Source organism: Oxyura jamaicensis, chromosome 2, assembly GCF_011077185.1.
Source record: "Oxyura jamaicensis isolate SHBP4307 breed ruddy duck chromosome 2, BPBGC_Ojam_1.0, whole genome shotgun sequence".
Classification (NCBI taxonomy): domain Eukaryota; kingdom Metazoa; phylum Chordata; class Aves; order Anseriformes; family Anatidae; genus Oxyura; species Oxyura jamaicensis.
Window position 1 is genome coordinate 66,667,845 of NC_048894.1, and position 21,711 is coordinate 66,689,555.

The window sequence follows — 21,711 nt, forward strand, 5'->3', positions numbered from 1 at the left end:
TAACTACCAGAATTATGCAGAACTAAGGAGATTACAACTTTCTCTTATCACAAAACTTTCAGTTTAAATACAATTGCTAATCACATAGCTTACATAAGAAAATCAGCTCCAAAGTGCTAATTCAAAAGCAGCATCTAATCCTTTTGAAATTCTTCTACTGCTAAGCACATTTTCTAAAACTTTGAGCATCAGACTTCATTCAGTTGCACCCTATCTCAGCATACTCGATATGGAAGAGCATCATCCTTAACTGAAGTTAATGGGATCTCAGAGAATTCATAGCCAAGGAGTGCCAGGACTTTCAAGATGAAAATCCTGCCTAGGTCTGCATGAGTATTATGTTTCTATCACTTCCCACCAGAAAATCTCTCTAGAAACATGGAATTTGCTGAGTTCCCAGATGCCATCAGAAACACTGAAGGGCAGTTCAAGGCAGGAGAGCATCGGACTGACCTGTGTGTGGGTTGAGCAGGATACTGCCAGGCGGTATCCCTGCAGCTTCAAGTGGAAGAATGATATAGCTGGTATTGTTGGGTGCCATCTGGCCACTCATCCCATTCTCAGGGTAGGACATCGTGCCTGAAGAGCTGGCCGTCACCCCGGAGACAAGAGGTGCACTTTGGAGAGGCTGATGTATTCGTGACAGGGATCCTGAGGAGCCAGCACTGCTGGAAGACTCTGAGCCTAATAGAGACACACAACCACAGTTATGAGGTACCCAAGTCTCCATCAGGCACGTTGCATACACAGGGGTAAGGCTTCACATATTGCAAAGGCAAGCACTAGTCTATGCCCAGCTGGCAGAAGTGGAGTTTTCCCTCCCCAGTGAGCTCAGTATTCAGATGAACTTAAACAATTCAAAAGATCCCCTTTTCCTCCAGCAAAGCCTGTTCCTCTGCATCTAATAAACAGTTTTATCAAGCAGAACACAGACCGCTCAGTATGTATTTAGAATGCAAAGGTACTGGTTCATAAAGTATAAAAGATAAACACAGGGTTAGAAACTAAAAATGTTTTCTGCAAGGAAAAAACAGCAACTGCTTTCTCAGTCAGATAACACGGTAGCTGTGCTACATGTGGCATTAACTCACAGCTACATAACATTTCTGCTACTTGGATTTTTCAGCACCTGGATTATTTAAGCTGATCAATGAAGCTAAATCAAATGTGCTAAAATATAATAGTGCCTGGGAGGATAGGGAGCTGCATTCATTTAAAACTTAATGTAATTTCCAAATTTCAGAGATTTTACTTGATCAGATTGCAATTTCTGTCCTGTAAAAATGATAAGAATCTCTGAGAATGTAAGGCTCAGATGAATGGCTCCTCAATAGCAGGATGTTAAGGCAAATACATAGGAGGTGTGAAAGTATATATCTTATACAGATGGTTCTTTCAAGATGAAAAAAAAAATGCAACTTTTTTGTATTTTACTTCCGTGCAACTAAAATTTTTTATAAACTTCTTAAGGTCTTCTTGCAGGTATAAACTAAAAGGAAAGGCAGAATTCAGACTTCAGTTTTATCAAACTTCTTACTTAGAGGCCAAAATACAGCATTCATAATGGGGATGCTACAGAAGGACACCGCAGTCAACTACGTGGATTCAATTCTCAATCAAATCCATATTGGAACTCATTTATTTCCTCATAATTAAAGCAAAACAGATTTCCTCTGAAGAAATCACACCAGCATCCCGTTATCTAAAACATGCAGTGTCTTTCCACAGATCATTATTGATTGTTGTTTAAAAGCTAATGTACATTTCAAACTTCACCTCTGTATTGCAGCTATGACAGAGATAATCCTCTTTATGAGCTGTGCACTACTTGTCATTGGTAGGACACTAAATCTGTTTCTCCAATATCTAATCAAGAAAGTCACAGTGATTTCAGATATAATACATAGTGATTTCAGATATAATACAAATACTTTTTTTTTTTTTTTTTTCAAAAAAAGTCTTTACAAAAGAAGTTGGTTTAATGTTTTAGTTAATTTTTGCTCTCTGTGTAGACTGAGGCTGGAAATGGAGAGATTATTCCTCCAGGGACAGTCCTATTTATTGGATGATTAATGATTTCAGCATTTGTACTAATTGCAGAGATACTCTTGGAGGTCATGCCCTCAGCAAGCTATAAGTGATATTTGGCATCTTTCTCCCAGATGTAAATGCAGTTGCTGGAATTTTATTTTCCTTCTATGGCAGTTACCAGGTCCTTTCCTGGACCCCTCTGGCAATTCTACATGCACTTCATGTTGCTTGAGTTTTTGCTTTACTTTCTCCTTTTCTCTGTCATCTATTGAATTCTATGGGCTACAAAGCCATCTGGATATTCAGGATGTGATTCCATATCCCCCATCACTACCACATCCCTCTTATTATTTCTACATTTATAAGTAGCATCGAACCTAAATTCAGACTCTTCTCTCCCCACTTTGTGCTATTTGAAGAAATGCTGTTAGGTTAAAAAACAAAAACGATCAAACAAACAAACAAAAACAAAGCTCTGACATTCAATTTTTTCCCTTCCTTTCAGCTGGTTTTATGACAGAATCACAGATTGATCTTTACCAACTTCTGAATGTTAATAGCCAAAGGACTGTAATGAATTCAGATGTACTCATCAAATGGCATCCAGGAACAGCAGAACAATCTCTGGAGCTATCACCACATGTTGCCTAAGATGATAGCTTTGAAATGTCTGCCTTAAAAGATCGGAAATCTGCTCTATCCTGCAGCAGAAGATCAATTTGGCAATTTTGAAAGAATAAAAACAAAGCACAAAACTATTTCAGCAATTAACTGAATATTAAAAAAAAAAAAATCCCAGATATTATTAGTTCACCACTCTTACCACCATTTATCCAGTATTATTACAATATATGTTAAATTTTCCCATCACTACAACTTCTTATTTTAAGTCTAGACATATTAAGCCAAATAAATTCCAACATTAATGTTTGGAAATTACCACCAATTAATCTTGTCTTTGTAGCTCTGATTAGCTGTTTTCACAGTTTCTAAATCTGGAATAAGAAATCACCACATAATGCATTCAGTACTGTAGCAAATGAAAAAGTGAACTATCTGACTTTATTCAGATTCACATTACGAAAGGTCTTACTAAATACTTCTGAAAGAAGTTTCGAGTAAGTGAGATTTTTGCCCCCATTACACAACCCAACCTCTTTTTCCAGTATGCAATGATGGCTACTTCTAAATTCTCCTATAATTTTCTTAGTGCTTCATAGCTGACATAATCACCTTAATATTCTCATCATTTTCAATTAATATAAATATATTTAAGTGTTCTGACAGATACAGCAGTTCAAAGAGCAGTGAAAGAGAATGAGACAGAAAAGTCACCACAAAGTCTTAACAGCTTAATTTTAGGGGGAAATAAGGAAGGTTCTATTCATTTTCCAGTTTCGAGCTCTAGTGAGCAATGTGACATGGCTTGCTCTATTTTCTTTTGGTTAGTATTCAGTATCTGATGAATTTCAGCTTCTTTGTTCAGCCCATCTTGTGAGTCCATAAGTTTTTCCTTTCTTATCAACTGGACACAAGTTCTACCCAATATTTGCTGTTGGTCAATTTTTCAGGAGCAGTACAGCGCTGTTTAGAAATATTTGTTTGCTACTTTCATAAGTCGCTTGCATTTCTGTATATTACAATATATTTAGGGGGTTTTCATTTTTTTTTCTTTTTTCTTTTTTTAAAATGATAACCGTATGCGCTCACATGAACACAGTTTTCTGCAAGCTGTGCTTCTAAAATTAAGATTGATGTTTTAGCACAGTCGGTGGGAAGTGGATGACTGGAAACAGTTGGTTCAAGATTTATCGCCCACACATCAGCACTCCTACAACTTCTCTTGGAGTTACGAGATCTATCAGGCTAATACCTGATTAAAGGAAATCATAAAGAAGGAAAAATATAGTTCCCCAAAACCCATATACAAAGTTATAATTTACGGGATATCTCATTAAAAAAAAAAAGCTAATGTAATGAACCGCCTGCAGTATAATCGCCTTCGCCTGACAGGAGTACCAACGAACACCTAACAGGAGAGATTAGACTGGGGCTCCAATTACTTGGAGCCTCTCCAAGGAAGTTAATGATTCCTACAGATATCTATCAACACAACTGATATCACAACACAGCCCGTTTTTCATAGAAGGGGGTAAAGAAATATACTCCAACAGATGTGCATTCCACTTAATTCATTAACAGAAGCTAAATAATGCAGTATTGAAAGTAAAGATTGCAGTATGTCTTCCAATAATTAAGTAGATATAAAGATGCACCTGTTTCTTTTGAACACCTTTTGTCTTCCCTCCTAATAATGTGTATTAAAAGCTATTGTAATGTGCCAGAAAATAGCATGGTGGTTTATGAGCTAGATTTTCCCTTCATGGGCGTGGTTAGAGATTGCAGAAATACTGCAGAGATCTTTGTTAGACATAGGGACATCTGTTTCACTTGCACCTACACACATTTAGTCAACCCTGGGAAGTCCACTATTTCTACGGGAAATCTAAACTAACCAAGGTTTTGTAGGATGTCCTGTCCGTACACCGTAGGAACATGATCCAGTAGTGATTTGTTATTAAGTCCCCATTTCAGCACTGAATTGTGACTTAAATAATACTTAAATGTATCTACTTAAATGTATCTACTTAATATATGACTTAAATGTATCTACTAAGCTGCAAAATAGTGAAGTAGAAAACTATTTCAAATATAATAACTGTGCTTTTAAGTGGAACAGTGCCTTCTAAACAATCATCAGGTGCATGAAAATTGTACTCAGAAACAGTATAATAGCCACATAATGGATTTCAGACAGACCCTTTTGTGTAGTTTGCAAGAATGAAGTAGCATAATTCCTTTGTTAAACGCTTTTACTACCAAACAGCTGAATGCAATTAAAATATAAGACTAATAGAAACTGCTACAAGGTAATGTGGAGAACAGCATGTTTTCTGATCTGTCTTTGCCTAGGAGGAGGCAAACATCCTTCTGTGCTTAGTTTCTCTATTTCTGCTATGTAAAATCAATTACTGATTTATCAAAGTTAAGGTTAAGGGCAGAAAATTTAATTCTGGTGAAAATATTAGAAATGATCTGGAAAGACTACACTGCTAGTATTGCATTGCAATGTATATTCTCAAAGGCTGCTGTTAGCCATCAGTGAAAATCCTTAAAGTCCATGCTCAAGAAACATAACTGACAACGTTTCTGGATGATTGTTATTGATGTAGAATAACTTTCACATTCAAAATTATCAAACATTTTCCATTATTTGGCCAATGAAGACCATTCTGAGCCACTGCAGACTTCAGACAGATTTCATATTTACTATGCTTAAGACAGAAAAGCTTTAAATTCATTACTATGAATCATAAAGCACTTTAAAGAATATACCAGTACTTTCTGTAGATGAAAACTAGGACAGAATTAGCGTCTATTTGGCTCTGCCTTACCACAGCAGTATGCCTTGTGTTTGTAATGATACCTGGGAAATTCCACTTCAATCACTATTGTAAAAAAACAAAACCTCCAAACCATGATAAAGCTTTAACTGTGTAATTGTTGACTACAGAATGTCCACTGTTGCCTATGACTGGATTACCGAGTAATGAAGATCTAATACAGAAACATGCAAAATGAAATGTTGCTTAGTACCTCAAGTACCTCTTGGAAAACATATGCGAATAGCACATGGAGACTCTGACAGCTGTATGAATGCACTCAGCATCTTTTTTTTTTTTTTTATTTTTAAGTGAAGAGAGAACACTAACAAGACGTATTTCCATTATTTTTTGAAAAGTCATTTGCTTCTGTTTTCATGTCATTTAAAAACATTTCAGAGAGAAGGATAGAAATGGCAGTTCAGATATTATTTCCTCTGACTTTCCACAGGCTGACTGACAGTTTCACTTTGTGTCCTGGCTTCAAAGATGTGTCTTTGTTTTGACATCCAGCCTTGCTTTCCCCCCAGGCCCTTTTGTTTAATTTCTTTTTTACTCTTTCTATGCCTCATCTAGCTTTCACACTGATCTTTGCTTAAAAAAAGCCAAACCACTTACAATATGTAATTGCTCTGCAAAGAATGTGGAATTTTAATATCACTTATGTTCTAAAATTTATTGTAAGAGCTTTCATTTGAAAGCAATTTTGGGTTTGGTGACTATAGAGTGCAGATGCATTTACAATTATTGGAATCCTTCAGAGATGTCTCCTTTAGTATATCTTCCTAAGTGCACCCTTTAATATGTTAATTTTTAACACTAAAATGGTTATTTAAAAAGTATTAGTCTTTTGCAACTAGATGTCTCAACAATTCAACCTGGATTTCCCTGACACTGTGGTAAATGCTCTGCACTTCTGCAATGCAATGCTGCAGAGAAGTACTTTTAACTGCTCTCTGCTGAAGGTGAGCTACGTGAAAAAGCATACTAGCAACCTCTGCCTCCTCCCTAATCATGCATAACAAATTGAATTCTGATGCAATGAAAGTTTCATGGGAGGCAAAGAAACCTGCAAGTACAAACATGGTCTACTGCATACTTCGGACTGCACTGTGTAGCCTATTCATCCTTTATATGACTAAAAACAAAAATACAGGAGCACATTTTCAAAGCTACATACACACCGGTTTTGCTATGTTACATATGCTTACGCACAGAAACAATCTGGAGGTGTAAAAAAACAAAACAAACAAAAAACCTATACTGTACCATATTCAAAGACAAATTCATGTCTTAATTCCACAGAATTACACATATACAGAGAAGTGGAGTCAAACTGAAGGAGAATCTTAAGATTTTAAAAAAATGTCTAAGGTTTCAAAAAGAAAGGTAAAATAAAAGCATTAAGAAACAAGCAGGCTATTCTGAAAGCTCACAGCATCTTTATCAGCAGCAGGTTGAAAGAGAAGGTTCCTGACTAGTTGGTAACTTTCCATCTGTGAAATGCACCAAAATCCATGACTACGTTTGAGATCTTAAGGTCCAGAATGTAGTTACCAAATCACAGGTTTGCTCGATTTATTCTGAAAAGACCGTTTCAGGGCATCCTGAAGCAGAGAAACGGTATCACGCCATTTGGAGAACAGGAGTGAAATCTGACTAATTTAGGTTTGATAAACTGGGTTTAAATTAAGTACCATCCATAAAACACTCTCAAGCTGAAAAAGCACTAAGTGCTAAGTATTGATTACCACTTTCCCCGTACAATATTTATCAAGTGAACCAAACTGATGGAATTATCTGATGGACTCATTATTATGCACTTTTACACAAAAAACATAATAAAGTGGCTTAATGGCATGGCTTAAAATTACTTAGATCCAGACCCTGTGACTCACTCATATGTTAATGCACCCATGAAGTTAATGCAAATAAATGCACAATTCCCACCAGCTTCATAGTCCCCTTAAATAGGGCTTTCATTTAATTGGAAACAAACGAGAAAATGGAGAGGCTGCCGGACCTCTATGAATCAAGAGCTCCCACCACAGCACATTGGCTCATCGGCCAACAGATTGGGAGCGGCTGTACTCCAGGGTACAGATGGTCTGCATTTTAGCACTGACAACAAAATTTTCTTGGATTTCTCATCAGATATACAACATTCTTCCCTATTCACAAAGAGTAAGATTAATAAAAAAGTAAAATCTGTGCTGTTAATTTGTTCAAAATTACCTTTTGAGGCTACAACAATTGCAGATAGTGTTTGAATAGGTTGTGCAAATGCTCTAATACAGGAAAAACCTACTTCACCTAGGATTTGTAGACCTCCTATTGCTACTAAAACATATATAGATAGACACAAATATCTGGTATGCTCAGTACAGGCACTTATCACCCATGACAAAGTGTATTGTGAACCCAGTACAGTACTAGCTACCTGTTTTAAACAGTTTGCCGGTACTTTTGTTACTTGATGAACTATCTCCTCTTGTCAGGACGGTTATGCCACCAAAACTTGCTGTCTTTGTTATGGCTGGCTTCAAATTTCGATTTGAACTGTCTGAGTCTGTGCTGCTCCATGGCCTCTGGTGGTCTGTCCACTTCAATTCATTCTCCGTACTGCTCTGCCGACTGCCAGATGCCTTCCCCGAGCTATCTCTGTTACCCCTGCAGACATCAGAAAAAAAGATTTATGCACAAAAAAAAAAAAAAAAAAGACAGCAGGGCAGAGTCTATCTCTCTGGGTACTCTGCAGTAAGCCTACTGAAGAAATACTCTGTATTTACAGAAGCATGCCTAGAAGGGGGAATTTGACCCCAATATTCATCCACCTTCAGCAAATTAACACTGTTGTAGCTCTTGTTGTAGTAGCATAAGCAGCACTTACTGCTGCTTCCCTTTTGCATATATCCCAAGAGCATTTCACTAGACAGGACTGATGAAGCAATATTACATAGGACTGACATAGCACTTCTATTGCCTGTTGATCATCTCCTCCTGCAGAAAATCCCTCACTCCTTCTCTCTTTGCTGTCCATCACCTGTACAGTTTTCCTCAATAAATTCACCTGCCCTCTGGCCTTGTCTTCACATCCACACTCTTCAATTCTATTGCAGCTTGTCGCTATTCATTTGCCTCTTCACCTGCTCTGCAAAGTGATTCAATCCCTTTCCCTAAATGTGTCCTTCTAGCTCCTAGAATGAACCCAGACTCTTCAATGCTAATGCTCCATTTAGAGATCTCACCAGTTTTGGCACCACATTCCTCCTCTGTGTCCCAGCTTTAAATTGCAAAAAGCTCTAGGTAGGTACTACCTGCCCTTGAACAGCTGTAAAGCAGCCAGTGCACTGTGCACAGGAATGCAACAAAGGGAGCAGAGAGTAGAAACCAGAGGAGAATTTGACTTATTTATGATGAATAGCTTACATTGTGCTGCTAAAATGACAAAACCAGCATGCCTACTAAAGCTTAGGGCACCACAGCCATTATCCTAAGTGAGGCTAATAACACTGACCTTTGGAAGGCTTTTAGAAGACATTTCCCACCCTTCTGTCTTATTTCACACTTTAATACTTTGCAGGCTCAAGGCACTTTCTACAAATCAAAAGGATAAGACTGCATCTATTCTCCACCTCCCCAGTCCCCTTCTACTTGCAAACGTGGCTCTTCCTCTCTACTTGGAGAACCTGCCAAGCTGTGTCCTTGAGGATGTGAAGGAGCACAGTGCCAAAGACCAGATCAGGCTGATGCGTTCCTTGCCTGTGATTAGAGCCTCACACTGTGATTGGCAGTATTTACCTGTTGACCTTTGCTATACCCAGACAATGGGAAAGCACAAAGAGAAACAGCACAGAAGCAACAACATTAAAAAAAAAGGAACAAGATTTTAAAAAGAAACTATCCTGCAGATTTAGTTGGAAATAAAAAGAGGTATATTATTTACAAATTATTTTGCATTCTTGTGCTTAAAACTTAGTATAAAAAAATCTTATATTTATATTCTAGTGAAAAAACAAGGAGAGAAAATGAATGCTTCTATATCCCAGTTCTCTATTTCCTATTTGCTCCCCAAACCTGAATATGTATTAGTTATTAAAAGCCGCTGTGTAGATATTTTTGATGCCTCCTTACTCCTGTATGCCCAGTCCAAGACCCTCAGATCATCAAAGCTAGCCTAAAGCATGGAGAAGTTTTTCTGCCTGTGGCCATGGGATGCAGCTCCAGCTCTTTCCTCCTTCAGTGGTCTTCTAATCTCTGCAGCTGCTGTGCAGACATGCACAGTTGGCAAACACAAGTACACATCAAATAATCCTGCATCCTTGCACCTCATAGTGAGAAATTATGTGATACAAATGATTCAGACTTAAAGTGGCAGACTATCACTGCTACATATGCAAACAACAATGTGTAGATGAACACAGTGATCACTCAACTTCTACCTAGCTATCCCCATGCTTGGTGAAGGACATGTTTCTGAAAGCATTTGTTACTTCTGCCTGCTCTGATTAAGACTTGTCATGGTTTATTGGTTGACTGTGGTTGATTTAAACCTGTGGGTGCTCCTGGTGTGGGAAGAGAGTCTGCCTAAGCCCCTCAGAAGAACTCAGGTTGGGTCTTCCACTGCTCCAGCATTCTCCATGAAAATTTGGACTTATTCCTTGGGTCATGGGGTGTTGTTTGGGATATGGGATACATCTGAGTGTTCTCTAGGCAGAGGGAACAATGGTTTGGATGGGAAAGGACACAAAACTTTTCAAAACACTTCTGCTCTAAACTAAAAACTTCAACGAGTTTTACATCAGTATATTTTTATTTGAGCTTTTAATAAAACAATGAAAAGAAAAAAAGGTCGGGCTGGGCACTAGTCTGTGAAACATGCCTGAACCAAAGCAGAATGAACTTTCACCAGTCATAGTCACCACCGAATTGTGTCAGTCCAAGCAGCTGACTGAGCCGATGATGAGTAAAGCCAAAGTAAGTTTTGTTGTGACCTCCCCGCTCAGAGAGCACAGGATTGGCAGAGTAACAACTTTGATCTCTGTGCTCCCTTCCAGACAGAAAAATGACATACCCAGACCCGTCAAGGTACCCCTTGGTGAGGACACAGGTAGAATCAGAAGTGAGAGTTAGTGGGAAATATTAAATATAGTAAGCCATACAAACCTAAACAGCTGTCTTTTCTTATGGGTATCATTGCATATAATACTGTCTTCCAAGAGCCTACTGAAAAATGAAAAAGAAATATTATGGTAGAACATACTGTAATACAAATTTCTCTTATCTGTAAAATTACATTTAGTTTCAAGCATCTTCCCATTTGTCAGATTAACAGTTAAAGAATCAAGGCTAAAATTGCCCCCCACCCAGACCTGCACACAGTCAACATAACATAAGAAATGTCAACCAGGGAGGCTGAAGGCCATTTATTTCCCATTACCAAGCAAGGTAATTCTCAGAAGCCAAGGAACTATATTTCTACCTCCAAAAGAAAATTAATAAAAATATCACCTAGTAAGATAAAACTGCAAGCCAGCAAAATACCACATATAATTTTATGTACTTGCTAAGTCCATTGGAAGTCTCTGCAGCTCAGATAAATGCTTAAGTTCTCTGATGAAAAGAGGCAAAGCACTTAAACCTATACATAACTTTCAACACAGCAAATCAGCAAGATTGCTCGTATGTGGAGAGCTAAGTATGAGTTTAAGTGTTTCACCTGGCCAAAGGCTGTAAGGCATGCAGCAAGAAAAAGCAGTGTTCTGATGGATGCAGCAGAGGTCTCTCTCCGGATAATAGTGCTGATGGTAACACAAGTCCAAATTTCACCCTGGCCTTTTACTGATCTCCACCCGAGTGCGTATCCTCACAAAGGGAAAGCTGGTAATCCAGCTCTCAGGTTCAAAGTGAACCACATGCAGACATCAGAACTGGTCACATTCACCTGCACACAGGTGTGTGACTTGATGCACAACCACATGGAGGCCTGGCTATGAAGTTCATCATTTATTCCTCAGAGGTTCCTATCTTACACTCAGCAGCACAGAAGCTGAGCTTACTGACTTGGGAACATCTTCTTTTGGCTTTTCAGGGTTCCTTTGTTACAATTTTGATTTATTTTAACAAAACATTATCTCCACAGTCATGACAAAGTAGCAGCAGCTGAGGTAATATACTTGGCTCTCAGAACACGAAGTGGTTAGGTGGCTGTGGCCATTCTTTAAGGGACATCCCTCCTTCCACTTTAAGGACTATTCCATCAGAAAGGCTGGTTTCTACTGTTACTGTGGAGTCATTTACCATGGGAACAGCCTTACCCACAAATGACAAAAATAAGGATGGACAAAGATAGAAATAGTGGAAAAGATGATCTTCCCTTCCTCAAGCCAGTGATGATCAGTTTTAACACCTGCACAGGACAGAGTTGGGCTAGCACTGCTCCAGCACTTGCCAGTGAAATCCCCAGCATTTTGACTGAAAGCCTTATTTGCCATAAAGGCACACAGTTTCTACAATCTTCAACACAGTTATGCTTATTTATGGCTACTACAAAGCTAACACTTAGTGTTCTGTACATCTTCATAATTAACACATTGTTTCTTCCCTTTGCTTTAAGTGGATTTATTATAATGAACATCCGTAAGAACCATCACACATTAATGGCAAAGTAACATTTGGCTCAGATACTATCATTTCATTATTACACTGCAGGAGTAAAGCAGGTGGAATCTGGGGGACTCCTCGGCCACCACAAGCAACAAGTGAAGTCAATGCTGCCACTCGGTCCCAAAGGAAAGCAGGTTAAACACCAGAAACAGAAATGTGGTACATAAATACAGTCATCCAGCTGCTGCTAGAATGGTGTTTAAAGATAAATTAAATTCTGAAGGCACTCCAGAGAGTGATTAGTCACCTGAAATAAAACATTAGATGGGCTTTTTCCTACACCACCACCGCAATAACTCTTTAAACTGCTTTAAACTACTTTTTAAACTAATACCTTACTTATCTGCTCAAATACAGTTTTGAAAGGCAAACTCTTCCTTACCCATACCCCCATGCCCCACACCCCTCTTAAAGCAGAAAAAACACTTCAGGTAATATGGATTATGAATCTGCTCAATGCTCTTTGCATTAAGATAAGCAGCTATGGATACACAAAATAAGAGAGAGCAACAGCTAAGCATTATTTTGTTTTTTAAAAAGCAAGCTATTTTTTTTTACCTGTTTTCCACAAAAAGGTTTTCCTGGGAGCAAACTGACTGAAAAATAAAAAAGGCATTGTATCAGACGTTCTAGATATGCTCTGCTGTTCCAATTCCTTCCTTGATTTTAGAATTTTCTCCCCTGTTCAGGCTTAAGGGGATTTCAATTCATGCATCATTTGCAGAAGACAAGAGGGGAAAAAAGGTCAAGAATAAGGTCAAGCCAGTAAAATAAATTTCATGCATTACAACACATTGCCAATAAGGGGTCTCAGTTTGAAAACAAACTGAAACTTCTCAGTCCTGGGATCAGAAGAAGGCAGTATGTGCAGAATACTGGTGATTCAAAGGGAAAACACATTTTTCCTACATAAGGTTCCACTAGTCTGCCCTACCACCTAGACATAAGGCTACAGAATAGCACAGAGCTGCAGGTAGGGAGGACAAACAGGAGGAGAGCATGCAAAGTCGACAAAGTTCTTCAAAGAGAGAGAATATGCTGTAGTACATAGAAATACTAAGTGATTTCACTTGGAGAGGAAACAGCCATACCCACATTGAGATATAAAATGATGATAATAATATTCACAATAATATTAACATCAGTAACAAAATCTATTGTAAAAAGGTTCTGTGATGGAGGACTTAGACCCCAAGAAAGGTGAAGGGATCAGAAGAAATAAATGCTATTGGCAAGTGTGTAATTCTTTTGGTGTTACTTAAATTTTTCTGCAGAGAAATGAAGCTGTGCTCAATTTCCCATGAATAATTCTCCCTCTTTGATTTTTTGTTTTCCCCCTATTTCATGTTCTCTACACATAATGCCTCATAGCTGTCACATGGATTATATCTCCATGAGGTACAGAAGAAAGGACAGTCAGTACCTGCACAGAATTTAAACAAATGGAAAGCAAAGGGTGGAGGGCACCAGAGATTACGCCCATCCCTTCCACAACAGTGGGACTCAGCTCAAAGAATCATGGAATGGCATCATTAGACATCTCAAATTTTAATTCTATAGGAAATGCATGGATTTGGGATGTTCCTGTTTTGAGACTGGTCAGCTAATTACCTACTCAAAGAGCCCTGGCTAATGCCAGAACCAACACCATACTTGCTCTCAAGGCCTGAGCAAAGATTTTCCTTGTTATAAACCAGCACCACAGCCAGTGCCATTGCATCAATACACCCAAGGAAATAATTCAGCCCTGAGAAAGCAGCACAGTTTCTTGTTAGCTCTGTAATTTGTCCACCCATCACCCATGCGGGGGTCTGCAGCAGACAGCTCCGTGGTGTAGGCTTCCCAGGGAAGCTCCTACCACTCGCTCCAGCTGAAGGTGAGAATTCCAGAAGAAACATCAACACACAGGGCTCTACACTACATTGGTGGCAAATGCGTCTCTCATTAGTACAAAGCTTCAGCACATCAGGGTCAAAGTCTCCATTGCCAGGGACCAATTTCCAACGGCCTACAGCAGACCTAAGGTTTCACCCCAAGCTGAGAGGAGACACAAACTGTTCCACCTGGTATCTTTTTGCACAACTATAGCACAGCCTCTTCTCCCATTCTGTGTACCTTACTCACAAGGTTTCATCAACAATGTGACTATGCAGACTTCTGCACAAACTACATACAAGCCTACTGAAATTACCCTACGGGCTTGTACAACCTCAGCTGTGGGACTGTTTTTTCTCTTTGAGGTTCATGATGGGCATTTGTGCAGTAACTTCAGTGCGGTCACACACCCAAAGCAGCCTTACAGCTGCTTTTCCAGACTGAGTGATTAAAAACCTCAGCTTCAGCCAGGGTACTGGTCAGCATCCCCACAAAGTTACAGAAGCAAAGGGGCATGTACCTGCCTGCATAAGTGCTTACGAGTATTTTATTATTATCATTTTATCTTTTAGGTTTTTTTTTTAATACATGGGCAGAAAGCAGAATTCATATGAGATTTTTACACTTTATTAAGCAAGCAGAGAGGTTTGCTGCCTTTACAGTGTCTTGATGGGAACCACTACAAATTGCATTATAGACCTAAGGACAGATTCTGTAATTACTTCATCTGTCTTCCTGGCTGAAGATGCTGGCACAAGGCCACCGATCCTTGGAAACTATTTTTCAGTATGGGCATGAGGCTAAGAAGACAGGCAGTTTTTTTGTTTGTTTGCTTTTATTATTATTATTATTATGTTATTCTTAGTGTTAAAAAATCAGATGGTTAAGCAGCTCTGGATAGCAATTTAGCTACTACAAGGTCAGGACTGGCTTTCCTGATCTACAGCATCAAAAGCCTTCCTAGTGCTTTAAACTGAACATTAAGTAGACAGCACAGCTGTTGTCAAAAACATTTTTAACACTTGGTTCTCATACACTGATCAAAGATACTGACAACAAATCTACAAAAGGAAAAAAAAGATATGCAAGATTATCTACAAATTCACCTCCTCAGGGACCTCTACATGCCAGATTTCCATTGGGGTTCTTTGTACAACTAATTGTCATTTATGAAACAAGTCTTTTACTCTTCAATTTCCCAGAACATTTTCAAGTCTCAACGTGCATCAGCCTTGCCAATGCGCTAGATATACTGGGGGTTGCTGTTCTTGGTTTTAATTGCATTAACCAACAAAGATAACTATTAACATGCAGCAATATCCTGCAGTGGATACCATCAGATAATCATCTGCATGTCAGTTAACAAGATGTGATAGATCTCAGGTTTCCATCTAATGCTTATTGCCTGATCTGCAACAACAAAGGCAGGCTCTGTACAGCAGTCTTAATACCTATTGGCTTATGGTAGCCAACACAAGGCATGTCTTTGTTTTGGCTTTATTTTAAAAGCTCTTCTTCCTATTAGAAGGATAGGACAGGGTGTAGCCAGCTTTTCATACTTTATTCTGTGACTCTCGACTCAGAGAGCAAAAATATCCTCAATGTTTTCTTAAGCAAAGGAATCATGTCTTAATTTATCTAAAGGATCTGGCTCTTTGTAATACACTGCTTAGTCAAAAAACAGCCATTACAACTAACAAACAAAAATAAAAAGTGTGATGTATTTCCTTTAATAAGTTCCATGTGTACCATAGGCATAGCGTTTGTGTAATTAATAAAGCTTCTACATTTTTCAGTGAATAAATAATAATTACTAGAGAATGCATTTATGAACAATGGATGGCCCTTATGTGATTCTGGCTCATGAGGTTATACATTGCATTAACCTCAAAGAATGAAATTTCCCCTAAGTAATTTGATTGCTAGTCTTTAGAATCAATTTTCTGCATGCTTAAAAGCCAAATGTGCTATACCATTTACACACACATTTGAGATTCTCAGTTAAATCTACAATTTGGATTGATGCATACAGAAAGAACAACATATACTTTTTTAATCTTTTAGATTGTTCGGGGGGGGAGCAGGGGGGGAAGGAGGCAATTGGCTTTTCAATGTACTAAAAACAACTGAAGAAGATCAGATGAGAAACTTATTTTCAAGACCCAGATGCTCCAGGTTCTCTGTTCCAGTATACTTTGTTGTAAAATTCACAAGGTGTTGTATAGCTAGGTTTCCAATGAAGTAAGTTTTACGAAAGGATGATTGTAGGCTTTACAATAGAATAACAGAGCTCACACAATGCTGGTTTATTGTTAGCAGCCTGAAAAGTTTAGGAGGTACATGCTTTGCAGTTCTTATTTAAGTGAGCTTAAGTGATCAAATGCATTAAATATTTCTTCATCGACCCTTATATTTTGATCTTCATTAATCCTTTATTCACCAATCCTTTCATTAAAATACTTCATTAACATGCTTCTCTCTCAGGCCCTGCCACCTCCTATGACTCTACATGACACGAGTCATTAAAACCTCCAGCTCCCTTTATCAAAATTTATGATACCCAACACAGCAGATGGAAAACTTGACAGAGTATAATTTAAACTGAGTAATATCAGACTAATCATCATAAGTGCTATCATAATGATAGCATTATTCATGAACATATTTATTTTGTTAAAACTTCCACTTGGAGATCAAGATATCTAGTGCATTGGGTGCTGCAAAAAATAATCTAAAGAAGGGCAAGTAAGCTTTCTGTTAACCAGCATGTGAGTGCCAGGTTAAGACATTTTTCACAGCACTAGGAACATGCACAGATTTTTTTCCCCTGTAACTGGGCTACCTTTTCTTCCTAAATTTTGTTCTAAATTCTGATTCTTGCCCACAGAGTTTGGGACACTTGAGGCATATTTAGAGTAATGCTAGGTGCAAGAAATTATGGCAGTATTCTTGAGCTTCATTGCTGCCTTTTTTGAGACTTCTCATGCAAACCTTCTCATGCATACTGTGAAATATCTGTAATCCATTTTCTAAGGTTCATAAGCAAGGCACTGATAAAGGCTTGACTACAGGAGTGTAAATAGTACACGGATAATAAAGATACTATATGATTAATCCTTCCACGTCTCTCCTTCTGTGCCTGAAATTTGCAAGATTACAAGACTTACGTACTTAGGTACCTACCTCAGAGAAATGTGGGGAAATAACAAATGATCACAAAATGCTTTCACACTATGAAGTCCTACATGCAGCAAGTGGCTACCTACGATATGAAACCTCTCTTAAAATTGACCAAAAAATGATATTGTTCACTACTTCAACACTTCGCCATCATCCTAGAAACACCTCATCTGCCAGGAGTGCTCTGCACAAAAAAAGCTCAGCTAAGAAACAAATTCCTGTTCATATTATTAGTACAACTTGCTGAAATTCACTGCAACATAATGTATTCCTGGCTCACTAGCACCTGCAGCAGCAGAGAGAGAGAGAGAGAGCAAATGAATGGATATAAGAAAGAGAGGGAGAGATATCTACATTGCTGATCTTTAAAAAAGCTTACTCCCAATCCATTTAAGATGCCTACCACAAACCACACTGTCACTTGCTACTTGGAGATGCTAACCCAAAAGATCACACCAACCTCCAGCAGTGGGCAGCTACAAGCTCACCACTTGCCTGCCCTCAAAGTTCACAAGTTTAAGGATAGAAACAGCAGCACATTGGGGAATGCGTTTCAGCACACTTCTCCAGCCACTTCAGTTTCCCAGCCTGGTATTTCTAGCTGATGCTCATGATATAAATGACATTTTTTTTTTTTGGCCACAGCTTTCCATGTGGTATTTTTCATGATGTTTTGCCTCATTTGGAATCTGCTTTAACCCCCCCCCCTTTTTTTTTTTAAATCTATTTTTGGTTTTGCACGAGCTCCTTTGTTATAAGCCATAAACAGCAACTTTCATATATTAGACAGGTTGCAAAAAGAGGATCTTGAACGACTCAGCAACTCTATATATTGTGACAATATTTACATCAGACTCATATGCTGAAAGCATAACGTGAACCAAAGGACTTCTGCTTTTACTGGGTCTTTCACGGTTAAGAAAGAAAAAGCCAGTCTAAAACATTCAGCAAACTACTTATAAACAAGCAAAATTACTTATTACAAATGAGACTACACACCTTAAAACTATAGAATGTATTCTGCTACAGCAAAAATAATTTGGATGTGTGAAACTCCAAAACCAGAGCAATATAAAAGGATACCTTAAAGAATAGTATTAGTCCTGCAACATATGAACAGTTTTAATTTAAAAGGACACTGCCAAATATGATTCAGTAAGTTTTAATTGGTTTTCTTCCCACCTTCCTCTAAGTGAAAGAGCTTCCACTGAGATGTGAGATAAAACAATAAAATGTTAAGTTCCCCCACTTCTTTCTTCTCTCCCCTTTTAGGATCCTTTCATTACAGTAGTACAGCAAATTATGTTTTTCTTTTTTCAGAAACATGAAGTAGAGCTCACAGATGTTTCTAATTTAAATGTTTTCGTGTAGCTTTGTTGTGAAAGTTGGCATTTTTTGGTAAGGCAGGAATTACAATACCATTTCCTTTTTATTTCTTTCACAGTAAAATCGTCAACAACATGATTTCTGGTGGCAGAAATAATTGGTCATTAAAAAAAAAAAAAAAAAAAACCTGTGCAACTTCACATTTAACCTGTTTTTTCTTTGTTCTTAATGTCCTCAGTCCTACAGCAGTGGTCTAAAGCACATAACCATCAAGAGGCTCTGTAGAATGCTGCTTGAAAAAAATTGATCTAGCTTGAAGCATATGTGATCCAACTACTTGAAATCATTGAGAGTGTCCATTTAAATCACTCCTCTTTGGCTGGCAAAAAAAGAAGGAAAAAGAAACCTTGACCACACAAACACATTCAAGGAAACAGGATAAGCACTCCTCGGACAACATGCTGGGCCTCATCTCTTCTCTATCTATCTCTCCGCAACTCTTATCATCATCATCTCCTCCTCCTCCAGAAAGCAAGCTTAGCACTTCTCGAGCTCCTCTAAGAGCCTCTTCTCCAGGTGCCTTTCCCTGTCAATTCCAGCTCCACAGTGCAAATCCAGCTGCAGCATTCATATTGGAAGGGGAGAAAACTGTCTGACTACCAGGAAAGGTATGGCACTAAAGGGGCAATGAAAACAACTACTCACATCTTGTGCAAATATTCTCTCCCTCACTCTCTGATACTCCTCTTCTCTCTCTTCAATTGATTTACTTCGTCTGTCATCTCTAAATGGAAGAATTCTGTTTTGCTGAGCAGAAAAAAAACCAGGAGGGTTATATAAGTTGAGCTGTTAAGAACTGCCATTTAGAAACTGTCAGCTGAGAATAATCAGTGTTCACTCAAACAAATGAAGCATGAAAATGATAGCTTTCATTCCTACAGTGGTGCACAAAGCACCACGTGTTGGTCTGGGCACCCAAAGCTTTCCAGGTAGATGCTGCCCACAGAGTCAAGGGGCTGAAAGGAGGCTTTCTGCCCGATGCCTGTGAACCTGCAGTCCTAAATTCAGATGTTCTCACCCCAAGCCTAAGCGCCATTGCTTTTGACTGCTACCATTTCTCAGCTCTCCTATTGGCATGAGGAGCAGGGGGGCAGGCAGCGCTGTGCTACCTATGAAATAAAGGAAAAAAAGAGGGAAACCAGGCAATAAGAACTAAGTTACAAGCCATAAAAGAAACCCACTGAAAGCTGTCTTGACAAGGAAAAGTCCCAAATGTTTGGCATAAGACTTTTAACCATTTCCACACCATAAGGAGCATTTAACTTCAGTTTCACTGGGAAAATTGTGGCCCCTTTAGCCCCTAAATAAACCACAGTGCAGGAAATGGCTGTGTCCTGAGGGAGGGAGGGAGGGAACAGAGGAGGGTCCCCAGCAAGAAAGGCTTCATTTGCAATTAGGTTTCAAGCATTGCTCTTTCTCCACCCACCCAGCACCTTGTGAGATTGGTCATGCTGCTTTCCTTAGGTTGATCCCCACGTTCACCACACCCTGAAAATGTCTGGGTTTTGTTTTCAAAGCCAACTGAGATGCAGCATAACTGGCAAGGCTGCTATATACAATGTAAAGACAAAGGGGAAAAAAAAAAAAAAAAGGAAAATCAGTCATTTACTGAAAACATGAAGGAGAGTGGCAATGACTCATTGGCAGATACCTCCAACAAATACAACCTAAGCAAAGAAAACACACAGTCTACTTACCTGTGAGAATTTTCTCAGAACAGCAATTCACGTCAGAACCCATTTTGATTTTGATTTTTCTGTTTTGTTAATATATTCCACATACACAGCTTGCATGAGATCGAAACAGCACAACACTCGCTTGTGAAGGCAGCACAAATGCACGCGCATCCCTGGCACTCCCCTACGCACCTGACTCACCTATGGCAATGTAGTGTTATGGGACAAGCAATATGGGGGGACACTTCTGCCATGGTACATGCACAACAAGCAGGTAAGTCACACAGACAAGTAAAACATGGTGAGGGCAAAGGAGAAGGGAGGGAACTAAAAGATGAAACTGATTCATTTTTGGTCAAAACTTATTTTAGGATGGTTTAAAAAGCAACCTGGCCTCACCATCACGTTTGTTTGGGGCTTTTTTTTTTTTTTTCTCCTTTTTGGGCTACACCAGTTTATCATCGGTCCATACTAAAATCCAACTCTGAATGGGTACAACTGAAGGAGAAAGCTGTAGAGAGTGGAACAATTGCCACAGTTAAGCAAGACACTTAGAAATGCAATTGACACATCCTTTCCACGCAGCCCAGAGCCTTGGCATTCTCCCACTGTGGGCATGCAGCAAGTCCTGCGCCAAGCAAACCACCCATGCAGACCCACACACTGCCATGGCTGAAGCGGCCACTCCAGGGCTCGATGCTACCCACAGTACGTACACTAGAGGAGGCTGGGGGGGACGGGATGGGAAGGCAAAAGAAGGAAGAGGAGAAGAAGGAGGAGGAGGAAGAGAGCAACAATAAAAGAACAACAATAACATCAGTCAGCCCACCTTCAAAAAGAAAAACAAAAACAGAACAAAATTTCATCAACTCTCGAACCGAGAACCAACCTGATTGTCTTCTTTATCAATACTAGAGTTATCTCGCTTCAAGATAAATCGCTTCTGGGATTCTTCACCTTTTTCATCTTTTAAATGTTCAGAAAACCTTTGCTCTGGTCTGCCAGCAAAGTAAAACATAGCAATAAAAAAATCTTTCTTTTGGTTTTGGTTTGATCTTTATTTTCTCAGTGATCTTTGCTTTCACACAGGCATTCAGTGCAAAACCAGTTAACATTTGTACTCATAGTGAGATGCTGCCTATAAGCTGTCTGGGGCTGTTGCCTCGCTGTTTGGTGTTCTTGCTACGAATAGCTTTTGTTGTTGTTGTTACTTAGCAAGGAACAGGAATTTCAAAGTCTCGGTTGCTGAAATATTTAGACTCCCCTCTCTGTGACTGAAGGATGGGAAAACAAATTAGCATACTGCATGTTAATTTTCTCCTTCAGTAGCTAGGATCTCTGGCAATGCTGCATCTTCATGAAGACTGCCCACCTTTACAAGTGAGGAAAAACTGATGGAAATCTTAAGAGTAAAGCCTGGTATCTCACTTCTAGCAAACAAAAACGTTAACCGG

General features: G+C 38.9%; 1 protein-coding gene across 25 annotated transcripts in view; it reads right to left on the reverse strand.

The window, feature by feature from the left end:
* ARPP21 (cAMP regulated phosphoprotein 21) overlaps positions 1–21,711 on the reverse strand; it is a 213,014-nt gene that overhangs the window by 74,416 nt on the left and 116,887 nt on the right. For 14 of the 25 annotated variants that reach the window (XM_035319073.1, XM_035319075.1, XM_035319072.1 and 11 more), the window contains 6 exons: positions 21,147–21,255; positions 19,227–19,328; positions 12,699–12,736; positions 10,641–10,700; positions 7,912–8,144; positions 454–684 (listed from right to left, as the gene is read on the reverse strand). In XM_035319073.1, the coding sequence (XP_035174964.1) occupies positions 454–684; positions 7,912–8,144; positions 10,641–10,700; positions 12,699–12,736; positions 19,227–19,328; positions 21,147–21,255 (773 nt within the window). The remainder of the gene's footprint in view (positions 1–453; positions 685–7,911; positions 8,145–10,640; positions 10,701–12,698; positions 12,737–19,226; positions 19,329–21,146; positions 21,256–21,711) is intronic. The other 11 variants (XM_035319083.1, XM_035319086.1, XM_035319081.1 and 8 more) reach the window with 9 other exon arrangements.